This window comes from Megalobrama amblycephala, linkage group LG7 (genome assembly GCF_018812025.1).
Source record: "Megalobrama amblycephala isolate DHTTF-2021 linkage group LG7, ASM1881202v1, whole genome shotgun sequence".
Classification (NCBI taxonomy): domain Eukaryota; kingdom Metazoa; phylum Chordata; class Actinopteri; order Cypriniformes; family Xenocyprididae; genus Megalobrama; species Megalobrama amblycephala.
In genome coordinates, this window is record NC_063050.1 from 6378037 (window position 1) to 6391484 (window position 13448).

At 43.5% G+C, this 13448-nt stretch overlaps 1 protein-coding gene across 1 annotated transcript; it reads right to left on the reverse strand.

Moving 5' to 3' along the window:
* Positions 1-6224: 6224 nt before the first annotated feature.
* Positions 6225-11281, reverse strand: LOC125271609 (neurotrophin receptor-interacting factor 1-like). Its single transcript, XM_048195717.1, has 2 exons — positions 9749-11281; positions 6225-6437 (listed from the first exon to the last, which is right to left on the reverse strand). The coding sequence occupies exons 1-2, from the start codon at positions 10871-10873 to the stop codon at positions 6435-6437; spliced, it is 1128 nt and encodes a 375-aa protein (XP_048051674.1). The 5' UTR covers positions 10874-11281; the 3' UTR covers positions 6225-6434.
* Positions 11282-13448: the final 2167 nt, after the last annotated feature.

The following is a 13448-nucleotide window of genomic DNA, read 5'->3' on the forward strand; positions in this document are numbered from 1 at the left end:
TAACATTATAGCTTATGTCAATGTTTCTCAACTGGTGGGTTGCATAACCGCGCATTTTTCAATCATGCTCAAATACGGCACGCTGTATATTACTCACTATAAATAAAGAGCAAAACAAAAATATGAGGATGCAACGTCGTTCTGACGTCTATTAAGTCATGAAATAACCAAAAAAGGCGATTAAAGCAGCGTTAAAACTGTGCTTGCATGTAGGCCTATTTGAGATATATATGCGTCACATGTCTCTGGACTAAATTATTCTGCTATGTGAGATCACAATACAAGGAACAAGCTGATATGTAATTTTTTAATGCATAAATAAATGTGAGAATTGTGCATTTGTAATAGAAGATGCTAATTTTGTTAATTTATAAAGTACAAAAAAAACATCACATTTAAATACATAATTAATTTTACATTCTGGCATTTATGTGCTGTTGACTTCTGCTTCCTTGTCAGCAAATGGGAATTCAAAAGAGAACACTTTTTTTTCCTTTGTACTGAGTTTAATTTAGGTATGATAGAACTGTTGCAATTATTTATTTTGACAATATAGTAAGTTAAATATTTAGTGTTTACTTTTTTGGTTACTTTTTGAAACAGACAAACTCAGAATTGTTGAAGTTCATTGATTATACGTAAAATTCAATGAAGGTTGAATAATATTGGAATTACAGTATGTAGTTATATGCATGTCTCAACAATGGAGAACAAGCTATTGGGGGTTTTGAGAACCAGAACTGACTGAACAAGTTGAAATTCAGCTATAGTGTGAGCCCCTTTATTAATATGCCTGCAAGTGAGGAATGATTACAAAAAAAAACAAAAAAAAAGAAGGTCAAATTCACTCAGCATATGCATGATCTAATTCACTATCTCAATTACAGTTAAGTACAAATTAACTGTATTCAGTTGTGTTGTAAGCACAGTCCAGTACATTATAGTCAGACTCATTTTTATGTTGAAATTATGAATATTTCGGAGCCACCCCGGACTGGTTGCTGGTAGTGATGTGTCGTTCTTGAGCGATTCGTTCATTTTGAACGAATCTTTAATGTGACTCGGGAAGAACGAGTCGTCTCGGGGGGTGATTCGTTCAGTCGCGCATGTGCAATATTCTACAGGTTCTGTACTGCTAGAAGTAGTTCACCTGATGATTCAATTGATTAGTTCATTTCATGAGTCTTTCGGGTTTTGAGTCGTTCCTTAATCACGTGACAGACCCATACGCTACCAATGCATTCTGAGCCGGAAAGAGAATTGATTAGTTCTTTTTATGAGTCTTTCGGGTTTTTGAGTCGTTCCTTAATCACGTGACATACCCATACACTATGCTGTGTGACCCAAGCACATTATATTTATTAGTAAATAACGTTAACTCTCCAGTTTTGTTTGAGTTTGTGTTACAACTGTTAAAGCTGAAGTTATCATAACCTTGATGTTTTAAACTAACATTAATAATTCAAATTCAAAATGTTATTTGCTTTTAATTTATGTCATTATGTCCTTTTTGAGCAATCTTCTTATATTAGACCAATATGTCAAGTCTGCCTAGGAAAAGCAATTATTATAACAGCAAACTCAAAATTGGAGTAAAAATGAACAAACTAGGCTATAAATACTTTGTATTGTAGGCTTGGATTATTATATTATTATATAGCCTAGTGTTTATTTACAGATAGACAGTCAAAAAGATAAATTAATCAATATTTTATTTATAACAGGGCTTTATTTATTTATAATAACACACCACAGATCCTCAAGAAACAGTAACAAAAACAGTGACAGAAATGTCAGAAATAGCGTATGGGTCTGTCACGTGTTTAAGGAACGACTCAAAAACCCGAAAGACTCATGAAATGAACTAATCAATTCTCTTTCCGGCTCAGAATGCATTGGCTTAGCATGGGACTGCCTGTCACGTCATTAAGGAATGACTTAAACCCGAAGACTTGTCAGACAAGAGGTGAGGTGAGCTTAATCAGCTTGTCATAAACTGAAGACCCAGGTAATGAATTAATCATTTCTGAATCTTATAGCATTGTAGTTTTGTATTGTTTGTAGTGGGATCAACGTTTGCATAAGTAGTAGATGTGTTGGGGAAGTAACACGTAACATTTTAATTACATTTTGCTAAAATGAACGAAATGAACGAAATGACTCGAAAAAAGATTCGTTCATTTTGTTGAACGAGACTCAAAAGTCCGAGTCAGTAAAATTATCCGAACTTCCCATCACTAGTTGCTGGCCCCTGCCTGGCCATCCTGGCTCCGCCACTGCCCTTAGTTCTAAAATACTTACATTCCCAAGACTTTACGTATTGTTCCCCTATACTTACATGTACTTACTTTATAGGTACACTATAATTACCTAAAGTTACGCTGTAAATTTGTTGTAATTAATATAAATAAAAGAAGATGGAAACCAATGATATTGTTATAAATTGTAATGAAATGATGTAATTTCTGGATAAACCTGAATTGATTAGCAGACCATATTTCAGACGCATGAGAACTACTGAGAAACTGAGCTTTTCGAATCTCTGAATAGATTAAACTAATAGTCTGACAGAACGATTGAGACGGTCGATGATGGACCTGATTAAATAAATATGTAGTTGATGTTTGACACTAAACACATGCGCATAGCGGCTTAAATGTAGTTTCTTGCACAGACCTTCATTTATTTTATATCACAAGATCTTTAAAACCTAAATGTATTGGATGAACAGTAGAAACTGAACTAACCCTAATGCCACCGTGTTACAACATCAACTACATGTCTGATTAATCATGAGTGTTTGTCTTTCTTGATCTCTGCTCTTCTTTTACTACAAATACTTGTACAGTATAAATTCAGTCAAGTCAATCCCAAAGGAAAGAGTTTCTAGATCAAGCATCTGATGGTGTGACGGCCATCTCTGAGCTTATGAAATCACCTGAAATAGCATTTACTGACTGACATTTGTCAAGATTACGCCACCCATGTGACTCCATCACTTTCCTCTGCTGCTGAAGACTTCCATCCAATAAACACGAGAACATTATTATATCCGCTCTCTCTGACCTGATTGACACCAGGTATGAAGAAACTGATCAACCACGCTATGAAAACACTGTTGAAGCTAAAATACCAATGCAGAAGAAGAAATGAGAGAATCTGTTCATTCAGACTGATTCACAGGGACATGGGGTTTGTGTGTAATGTCACTGATCTAAACTTGACATAATATTATGGCCAATATTTATGGATTTAACTGAAGGTCTGAGAAAGCTTCTTCTCTTGAGTTTATAAAGCAGACGACTTTACTTTTACTCTCTGCTTGATATGGGTGTGGATGTCAGTGTTGTGACTGACAGCGCTCTTGATAAATGTCCACCAGGCCGGCTCTCGTCACTTCATTCAGAATAGAAACGATTCATGGAGAGACTTGATGTGATTGATGTCTGAGGACCAAATTCACTGATACTGAAGCTTTTACTGGAGAAACAAGACCGCTTCTCATTCCTCTCATACAGACTTTGAGCTGATGTCTGAATCTATTGATATTAACAGTACTTTAATTTATATTCTTCCAACTTCTTCTAACTGACTGTAAGAGTGTCTATATGCAAACTAAACTCTCTGTAACCACTTTGAATTCTATTAAACCATCATATTGAAAGTTCAATAGCTCTCTTGTGTCTCATAATGCTGCTTAAAATGAATTATTTAGTCAACTATTGTTGTTACACAAAAAAAAAAAATCATCAGGGATAGACTGACTGTTTGAGGCGACACCTGCTGGTCAAACTGAGCAATGAAAGTCTCAGCCCAAACGTGTGTAATGTTGATATACTGTATATATAAGTGATAGATCATGTGCAGTTTATTACCAAAAAATATTACAATATTCATAATTCAATAAAACTGAAACCCTTCAGAAACAGAAGGCATCACATTTACTAGATTATAATAATCTATTTCTCATGAATAAAACAAACACAGATAAATGTGATGTATATTGAAAGAGATGTGGAGTGTAAATGAATTACAAAACTTTACAGAAATGATTACATTGAAAGAAATTATAACTCAACATGGAAGGAAGTGGAAAATAATTAATAGAAATAAAGAATAACAGATGAAAGCAATCATGATGTCACTCACTCAGTATTCAGCAGGTGGCGCTAAACATCCTTAACAATAGAAACACACTAGAAAACTATAAGAAGAAGAGAGATGGGTGGGGTGTATTTGCTGTTTTTGCTGACACCTGAGGCATCTGCGCATGCGCATTCTGAGGAAACACCTTTGTGTCGAAACCGAAAATCTAAATTCCCCTTCAGAAGTCTTGAAACAGACATAAATATCACATGACGGTAAGTTCATTTATCAGCATATCATATATGTTCTTAAATGGCAAAAGTTGCATAAATGTCAAATGACAGTATTCTAGTGTGATCATCAGCACATTTCTACACTACAGTTCTGCACGAGATTCAAGCGTGCTCTTTCAGATTGGATGATTCTCTGTGGAAATCTCAGAACAGTCAATAATCTGCTACTCTGTGTTCAAACAGAGAGACATGATTCAGTGTAAATCATCTCCGTCTGCACGTACAGCTGAAAGCTTCAGGTTTGCATCTAGAAATGATTTCCCTGAATGTTCTGAAGACGGTCTTTGAGGAAACATGAGAGAGAAGTGTTGTGCAGACAGATCAAAGTGTTCGTTGTGTTGCAGTCTATCAGTGGCCAGATAGGTCATGGATTTCATCAAAAATATCTTAATTTGTGTTCTGAAGATGAGTAGTTAATGACAGAAATGTCATTTTTGGGTGAACTAACCCTTTAAGCATTAGAAAAGTGTAAGAGGCTCCATGTTGAAGCGTTCAGAGAGTGTTTCAGTCAATGTGATTATCAATAGGATATGAGCGCTGGCACAGAGAATCTGTCAGTGAGTCACTTTACAGCAGCAGAAACACATGAACCTCTGAACAGGGAGAGATTCAGGCTGATGAAGTTCAGTGAGACACAAGAGCATCAGTGAGGTCAGACACTGACGGAGAGTAATGATCCAGTTCATCTCAGAGGTGTGTCAGACCAGTTCTTCCACAGGAAACCAGCACTTCAAGAACAAGATCATCCACAAACTGCACAGAAATCTCTAGAGTGTGTAGTAGCTGTGGGATGTGTTTTTACAGGAATAATAATGTTTTGTATGGTTTGTTCTCATTGTTTCCATATGCAGGTCTGAAGTCAGTTTCTCATTATGGAGAACAGAAAGAGCAGGGAGAGATCTTCATCTGCAGAATCCAGTGATGAACCCGTGACCTCTGACCCCAAGTGAGTTTAAACCTGTAGTGGAAATATGCTTGGAAATTCTTTCTAACATTTATGGATAAGGATATAACTGTAAAATGTAAGTGAAGCTCTGAGGAAAACACGTCTTAAAGGCATTAAACAGCACACGCATCTGTCAAAGCACAACAGACACGCTAAACGCTTATAAATATAAAAGTTTCTCATGTTTCCCGCAGAATCTCACTCTGTTTCCTCTGATATTTTCCATATGTGTTTTGTCCATGGAAATTTGTTATTCTAGTGTAAAACGACGTGACTGGCTGATGGTTTTTGTGCACAGTGTGCAGATACGACTAATTGATAATCAATTTATTATCCATTTTATCAATTAGTTGTTGCAGCCTTATTTATAATAAATGAAACAGCAGGCAGAACTAAAGGAAGAATTATTTCTGTTTTCTCAGTGACTGGAGTCAGATATATTTATCACAAAGAGCTAAAAGAGAGTCTGACAGTTACATGAGTTGTCTTCATGCTGAAGCAGTGACCTCTGACCCCAGGTGAGATATAATCCAGTATTAGGAACTACAGGTTGACAAACAAAACTGCAGACAGAACTGAAGGATGAATTTTTTGTGTGTTTTCACAGTATCTCAAGAAGGAGTCCTTCATATATAAGACACATCAGAAAGCCTCTGAAGAGTGACAGATCAGTGACCTCTGACCCCAGGTGAGGATTAATGTGTTGTGGGTGATTTAACTGCTCTATGAGATTCAAAAACACACTGAATCACACAGACAGGATTTGACGCTTACTTTCTTCCCAAGAAGTACATGTGCTCCTATATGAAAAGTTTAGGTATGAAATGAAATGTAAATGTCAAATAATGTGTGTAATGAAGGTTCTTTGTGTAATGGGAAGGAAGAGGACAGGGATCGGCTTTGGGCTGCTGACAGTCTTTATTCTCACCAGAGAAAAATATCAAACACATAAACAAAAAGACGGTGCAACGCACACTCAATAATTCCACATCCAAGGACGGGCTTCACTCCACGACACGAGCACAGCTCACTCAGTCTGACTGTCAGCAGTCCCTCTCTCTCTCCCACGCTCCTGCTTCTCCTGGCGTTTTATCCTGTCTCCACGCCAATTACTGGAACGAGAAACAGGTGTTCGTGATTTACATTCAACCCGTTCAATCACCGCACATCCCCAGACACTCCCTCCTGCTGCAGACCCCGCTAAACCACGCCCCCCTCGCCACATACCCCCACCGCCCGACTCAGGCCGGGGAGCCGTCCGGCCTGCAGCCCCCCCCCCCCCATTTCTGGAGAGGAAGTCGGCCACAGCCATCTGAACACCCGGCCTGTGGATCACTTTGAATTTAAAAGGCTGTAAAGCAAGATACCAACGAGTGATCCGCGCGTTGGTGTCCTTCATGCGGTGGAGCCACTGCAGAGGGGCATGGTCCGAACAGAGGGTGAATTCCCGCCCCAGGAGATAATAGCGGAGGGTGAGGACGGCCCACCTGATGGCTAAACACTCTTTCTCCACGGTGCTGTACTTAGCCTCTCTCTTAGAGAGCTTGCGGCTAATGTACAGCACCGGCCGCTCCTCACCCTCTATCTCCTGGGACAGGACCGCACCCAGCCCTCTGTCCGACGCGTCTGTCTGCAACAAAAAGGGGAGAGAGAAATCAGGGGAATGAAGTAACGGCCCGCCACATAAAGCAGCCTTCACCTGGGTGAAGGCCTGCTGGCACAGCTCCGTCCACTGGACCGTATCTGGTGCATCCTTTTTAGTCAGATCAGTCAACGGGCTGGTGAGGTCCGAATAATTAGGAACAAACCTTCTGTAATATCCCGCCAGCCCGAGGAACTGTCTTACCTCCTTTTGGTCTTGGGACGCGGACAGGTTGCAACCGCTGCTGTCTTATCAATTTGGGGACGCACCTGTCCATATCCCAAGTGGAAGCCCAGATACCTTACTTCCACGCGCCCAATTGCGCACTTCTTCGGGTTGGCCGTGAGCCTAGCCCCTCTCAGCGATCTCAGGACAGCCCTCAAATGCTGCATATGCCGCTGCCAATCATTACTAAAAATAATAATATCATCCAGATAGGCAGCCGCATACGCAGCATGGGGCCGTAAGATCTTGTCCATGAGTCGCTGAAAGGTAGCCGGTGCCCCGAACAGCCCGAACGGAAGGGTCACGAATTGGTGTAATCCAAACGGCGTCGTGAAAGCGGTCTTTTCTTTGGATAATGGAGACAAGGGGATCTGCCAATACCCTTTTGTTAAGTCCAGTGTCGAATAAAAGCGAGCTGTACCGAGCCGGTCAAGCAATTCGTCCACACGCGGCATTGGATACGCGTCGAATTTCGACACTGCATTCACCTTGCGATAATCCACACAGAACCGCACTGAGCCGTCTGTTTTGGGGACCAAAACTATCGGGCTCGCCCAGTTACTGCTGGATTCCTCTATTACCCCCATTTCAAGCATTGCCTCTAATTCTGCCTGAACCACTTTTTTTTTGTGTTCAGGTAACCTATACGGCCGGCTGCGAATCACCACGCCCGGCTCTGTCTCGATGTGGTGCTGAATGAGGTCAGTACGGCCCGGTAGGGGAGAGAACACGTCGGCAAACTCAGCCTGCAATTTGGAAACATCAGTGAGCTGTGAGGGCGAAAGGTGATCTCCCCCCGGGGCCAGAGCGAGGGATTGTTTTTTTACATTCGCCTCTGGCCCGAGATCATCCTCTCCGCTAATCACCGTCGCCAGCATCACTGACTCCGCCTCACTCCACTTTTTCAGGAGGTTGAGGTGATAAATTTGACGGGCCCCTCTCCTGTCGGACCGTATTACTTCATAATTGAGATCACCAACTCGCCGTGTGACCTCAAATGGTCCTTGCCACTTCGCCAGTAATTTTGAGCTTGACGTGGGGAGTAATACGAGCACTTTCTCTCCCGGTGCAAATTTACGCAGATTAGTTCCCCTGTTATACAACCGGCACTGTCTGTCCTGGGCTTGTAACAAATTCTCCATAGATAGCCGCCCCAAAGTGTGGAGTTTTTGTTCTCAAGTCCAGCACATACTGAATTTCATTTTTCGATTGAGATGGTCCGTCCTCCCAAGACTCTCTTAGGACATCCAACACCCCGCGGGGGTGGCGCCCAAAGAGAAGCTCGAAGGGGGAAAACCCCGTGGAGGCTTGCGGGACCTCTCGCACAGCGAACAACAGGGGTTCCAACCATTTATCCCAATTTTTGGCGTCTTCTTGAACGAACTTACGAATCATGGATTTAAGCGTGCGATTAAAACGTTCGACCAGCCCGTCCGTTTGTGGGTGAAAGACGCTGGTTCGAATCGATTTAATGCCCAACAATTCGTACAGTTCGCGTAGCGTACGTGACATAAACGCCGTGCCTTGATCAGTGAGGATTTCTTTCGGAATCCCCACTCGGGAGATTAAACTGAAGAGGGCGTCCGCAACACTCTTAGCGGAAATGTTGCGGAGATCCACTGCTTCTGGATATCGTGTTGCATAATCCACAATGACTAATGCAAAACGATGCCCTCTCGCTGATCGCTCTAATGGCCCGATGAGGTCCATGCCAATTCGTTCGAAGGGGACCTGCATTAATGGAAGGGGGCGCAAAGGCGCTTTTGGAGTGGCCGGAGGATTTACCAGCTGACATTCACGACAAGACGCGCACCACCTGCGCACGTTCTCGTGAATGCCCGGCCAAAAGAATCGGGTCATGAGGCGATTTAGTGTCGCTGTTTGTCCTAAGTGTCCAGCCATTGGGTTAGAGTGAGCCGCATGGAAAAGCATTTCCCTGCGGCTCTTTGGTACTAACAACTGGGTTGTATCTTCTTTTGATTGAGTGTCTTGGGTCACTCGATACAACCTATCTTTAATAATCGCAAAATAGGGATAAGTTAGTGGTCGTCCAGGCCGGAGAGGCTGACCGTCAATTGTGCTGACCCTCTCAAACGCATTTTTCAGCGTGTCATCGTGAGACTGCTCCAGGGGAAAATCATCACGGTCCGAGAGAATCAGTCTCCCGATCCCGCTCGGTTCCCCTGAGGCAGTCACCACTGGTCCCCGGTCAGTCTCCCCCGCCTGCACTCGCACTTCCTTTCCCCGCGTACATTTACTCCAAGAGGCACCCGAGCATAAATGTCCCAATAATTTATTAAATGCGGGCCAATTCGTCCCCAAAATTATCGGGTGCCGGAGGTGCGGATTAACTGCCACCTCCACACTATGCTTTTGACCCCTAAATAGAATCCCGACTGACACCAACGGATAACTCGCGATATCCCCGTGCACACACCGTACCTTAACCACGCGGCCTGTATCCAATGCCCCGGATGAAATCAGGCTTTGATGCACGGAGGTTTGGTTACAACCCGAGTCCACCAAAGCCTGATATGTACCCCCCTTGATACTCACTGGTATCTGGTACTGACCAGCCTGACCGGGGGCGACCTGCAGGTCGTCCGGGACCCGGATCAATGTCCCCACCTCCATCACTGGACACCGGTCTATGAAGTGATCCGGGTCCCCGCAACGCCAACAGGCCGGCCCAGACCTGCCCGCCGCTCCAGTGGCGGAGAACGGGCCGAATGATTGGCGTGGAGAGAGGGGAGAAGCAGGCGCGGGGTCCAGCCCGGCGGTGGCCAGTCCCGCCCCCCTGGGCGGGGCTCTTGGCGCCACGAACTGCCGAGAATCCGTTCCACCCCGCCCCCGGGGCGGAACACGAGGCGGGCCGGGCGGACGGGACCTAGGTAGAGGGACAGGTTTAGAGAGAGAGAGGGGAAGAAGAGAGGGAGAGAGAGAGACAGATGGCAGGGGTTCGCCGACCCCTGGGCACGCCACCAAGTGGTCCTCCGCCAATTGGATGGCCGAATCCAGCGACGTGGGCCGGTGGCACTGGACCCACTCGGCGGTCTTCTTTGGGAGCCGAGTGGTGAACTGTTCCAGCACCACGCGATCGATCATTTGCTCCACGTCGCCTCCGTCGGCCATCAGCCATTTGCGGCACGAGTCCCGGAGCTGTTGGGCCAACACGAAGGGCCGGCCCGCCTCCCCCAGCTCCAGAGACCGGAAGCGCTGACGGTGCTGCTCGGGGGAGCGGCCGACCCGCTGCAGGATGGCCCTCTTGAGGTCGTTGAAGACCAGGAGGTTCTGGATGGGCAGCTGCTGCGCTGCCACCTGCGACTCGCCCGAGAGCAGCGGGACGAGCCGCATGGGCCACTGGTCCCGGGGCCAACCTGACACCTCGGCAGACTTTTCAAAAAGGTCCAGGAAGGCCTCCGGGTCATCTTGCGGGCCCATCTTCTGCAGTGGCAGCGGGAAGGGGCCAGCAGCTGCCGCGCTGGTCTCCGCGGGAACCTCCCGGTCTATCCAGCTCCGGAACCTCTCGCGGTCCTCCTGCTGGCCCTGGACAATCGCCTCGAAGCGGCGCTCCTGATCCTGGCGGAGATCTAGCAGGGCCCGATGTTGCTCTTGATGGAGGGCCGCGAGGGATGCGATGATGTCCGCAAACGGCGTCCCAGCGGCGGAGGTTGCCTGCATGGCGGCGGCTTCCGTCTTCCTTCCCGGGTTTCGGCACCAGTGTAATGAAGGTTCTTTGTGTAATGGGAAGGAAGAGGACAGGGATCGGCTTTGGGCTGCTGACAGTCTTTATTCTCACCAGAGAAAAATATCAAACACATAAACAAAAAGACGGTGCAACGCACACTCAATAATTCCACATCCAAGGACGGGCTTCACTCCACGACACGAGCACAGCTCACTCAGTCTGACTGTCAGCAGTCCCTCTCTCTCTCCCACGCTCCTGCTTCTCCTGGCGTTTTATCCTGTCTCCACGCCAATTACTGGAACGAGAAACAGGTGTTCGTGATTTACATTCAACCCGTTCAATCACCGCACATCCCCAGACACTCCCTCCTGCTGCAGACCCCGCTAAACCACGCCCCCCTCGCCACAATGTGTTTCTTTAATAAAGGGACACAAGGAGACATTTAGAAGCAAAAGTATTTAATTCAGAATAGAAAAATGACGCAAAGTTTTTAAATATTTCTACTCCTAAACAGAATTCTAAACAGAATAATTTGACATTCTCCAGATCACAAACACAGATCCGCACTGCCCCACAGCAAACCGAACCGAACAAACTGTGATATGAACTGGACTGTGGCATTGGTGTATCGTTACACCTCTAGTCATCACTGCAGCGCTCTATACTAGCATTGCACAAATATGGGTACCTGATAGTTTGGTAGATCAGTCAATGTGACTGCAGAGAGTCAGCTGACTGATAGAAATGACAGATATGACAATACCACAAAAGATGCTGCTTCAGGAGCTTCTGTCCTGTGATCATCCCAAATTATACAATGAGTTCAAAGATCAGCAGGTGTGCTTTATAACAAAAGACTGTTTATGATTCTCAGAAGAAAGTTAGTCATGCAGGTTTGGACCAAAATCAGACTAAACGATCAATCATTTTGGGGTGAACTAAGTTTGTGTCACAGAACAGATTGTGTGTTTCTTCTTCTTTTTTGTCTGACCTTTAGAAAACGAATATGAATCATGTTTGTGTTTTATAGTGTGGATCATTGTGGAGAGTTCAGAAGTACAGCAGAACTACACAAATGTAGGTCTACACACACAATCATTTAGTGATTTGATGTTGATTTGTCTCATTTAGTGAAATGTTTCAGTAACACTTTACAATAAGGTTGTATTAGTTAACATTAGTTAATGCATTAGTTAACATGAACTAATCATGAACAACACCTCTGTTCAGCATTAGTTAATGTTTGTTAACTCACGCATATATTAATGCATCTATTAACATTAACAGCACCAGTAGTTAACATTAGTTAATGCATTAGATAACATGAACTAATCATGAACAATGACTGTAAACAGTCTTACTGTTTTAAGGTTAACTTACTGTACATATTTACTAGGGCTGGGCGATATATCGCATGCGATTCTCACGCACATTTCGTCAGTAAAGCCGGTTCCCTGATTACCGCTAAATCGAAGTCGATTCATCTTCGATACTGAACGTGATTTTGCGTGGCTTGTCTGTGAACTACGGCTCTGTCTATTAAAAGGCGCTCCATTTGAAAGCAGGTGATGGCGATTTAGCACCCTTAGTGACACACTAAGGGTGAACATTTCTGACTCATCTTACCCTAAAGGTAAAAATGCCATTGTGTACCTTATCAGCATTATTTATTAATAAGGCATTTATTTGGGCTGTAAACATAATTCTGAAGTGGAAACCATCTGAACATTAACAGATATGATGATCATGTTTATATGCACTTTACTATCATTACTTACATTCAATAAAGCATTTATTAATGGAATATGTGAACATTATTGTAAAGTGTACACTATTTCAACATTAACTGATGTGTTACCAACATTTGTAGATCTTTTATTAATATGACTTACCATTAACAAAGCATTTATTAATGGAATGTGAACCATTTCTTAAAACTATGTACTGTTATAAACAAGAGAGTAACAGACAAACAAGCATTTATTTTTTGTGAAAATGTCAAAAGTGGTACCAGAAGTAGTTCAAATGATGATGAGTTGCAGTCGCAGTCCTCTCTGACAGTAATAGTTTTTTTTTTATTTGGTACAGAGCAGAATTTAACTTATTAATCCATTAAAATATGAATCTGGCTTCTCTCTGTGAAGACGCGCACTCATTTCAAATGTCAATCCACTGAAACATGACATGTCGCAATCTGTGACGAAGCAGGTGAGTACCAATGAGCGTTCAATTTCAGTGCTATAAATCATGTCGTAAAGCTTCTCAAGGGTGCGACTTTCAAATTTGAATCATAATGAGCGGCTTTGATGGTCACTGCTGAGAGATTACCGGATAAAGGGCTAAATTTGGATCTGTTCCTTACAAACATATGGATTCTAAAGGTTTGGAGTACAGCAAACAAATAAAATTGATGTGATTTGTGAATTTATGTTGTGCTTTGGTGTATCGTATTGTCAGTCGCTGCATAGGAGAAAACGCCTTTGTGTCGCACAGCAAGCAAACTAAATATTACAAAATGGTTAAACAATTACATAAATTTTATTCATTTAAATGCTTTGTTAATGATAA

Bases quoted from the DNA above. Each gene is read 5' to 3' on its own strand.
- LOC125271609 (XM_048195717.1), bottom strand. From the start codon at position 10,873: ATGCAGGCAACCTCCGCCGCTGGGACGCCGTTTGCGGACATCATCGCA.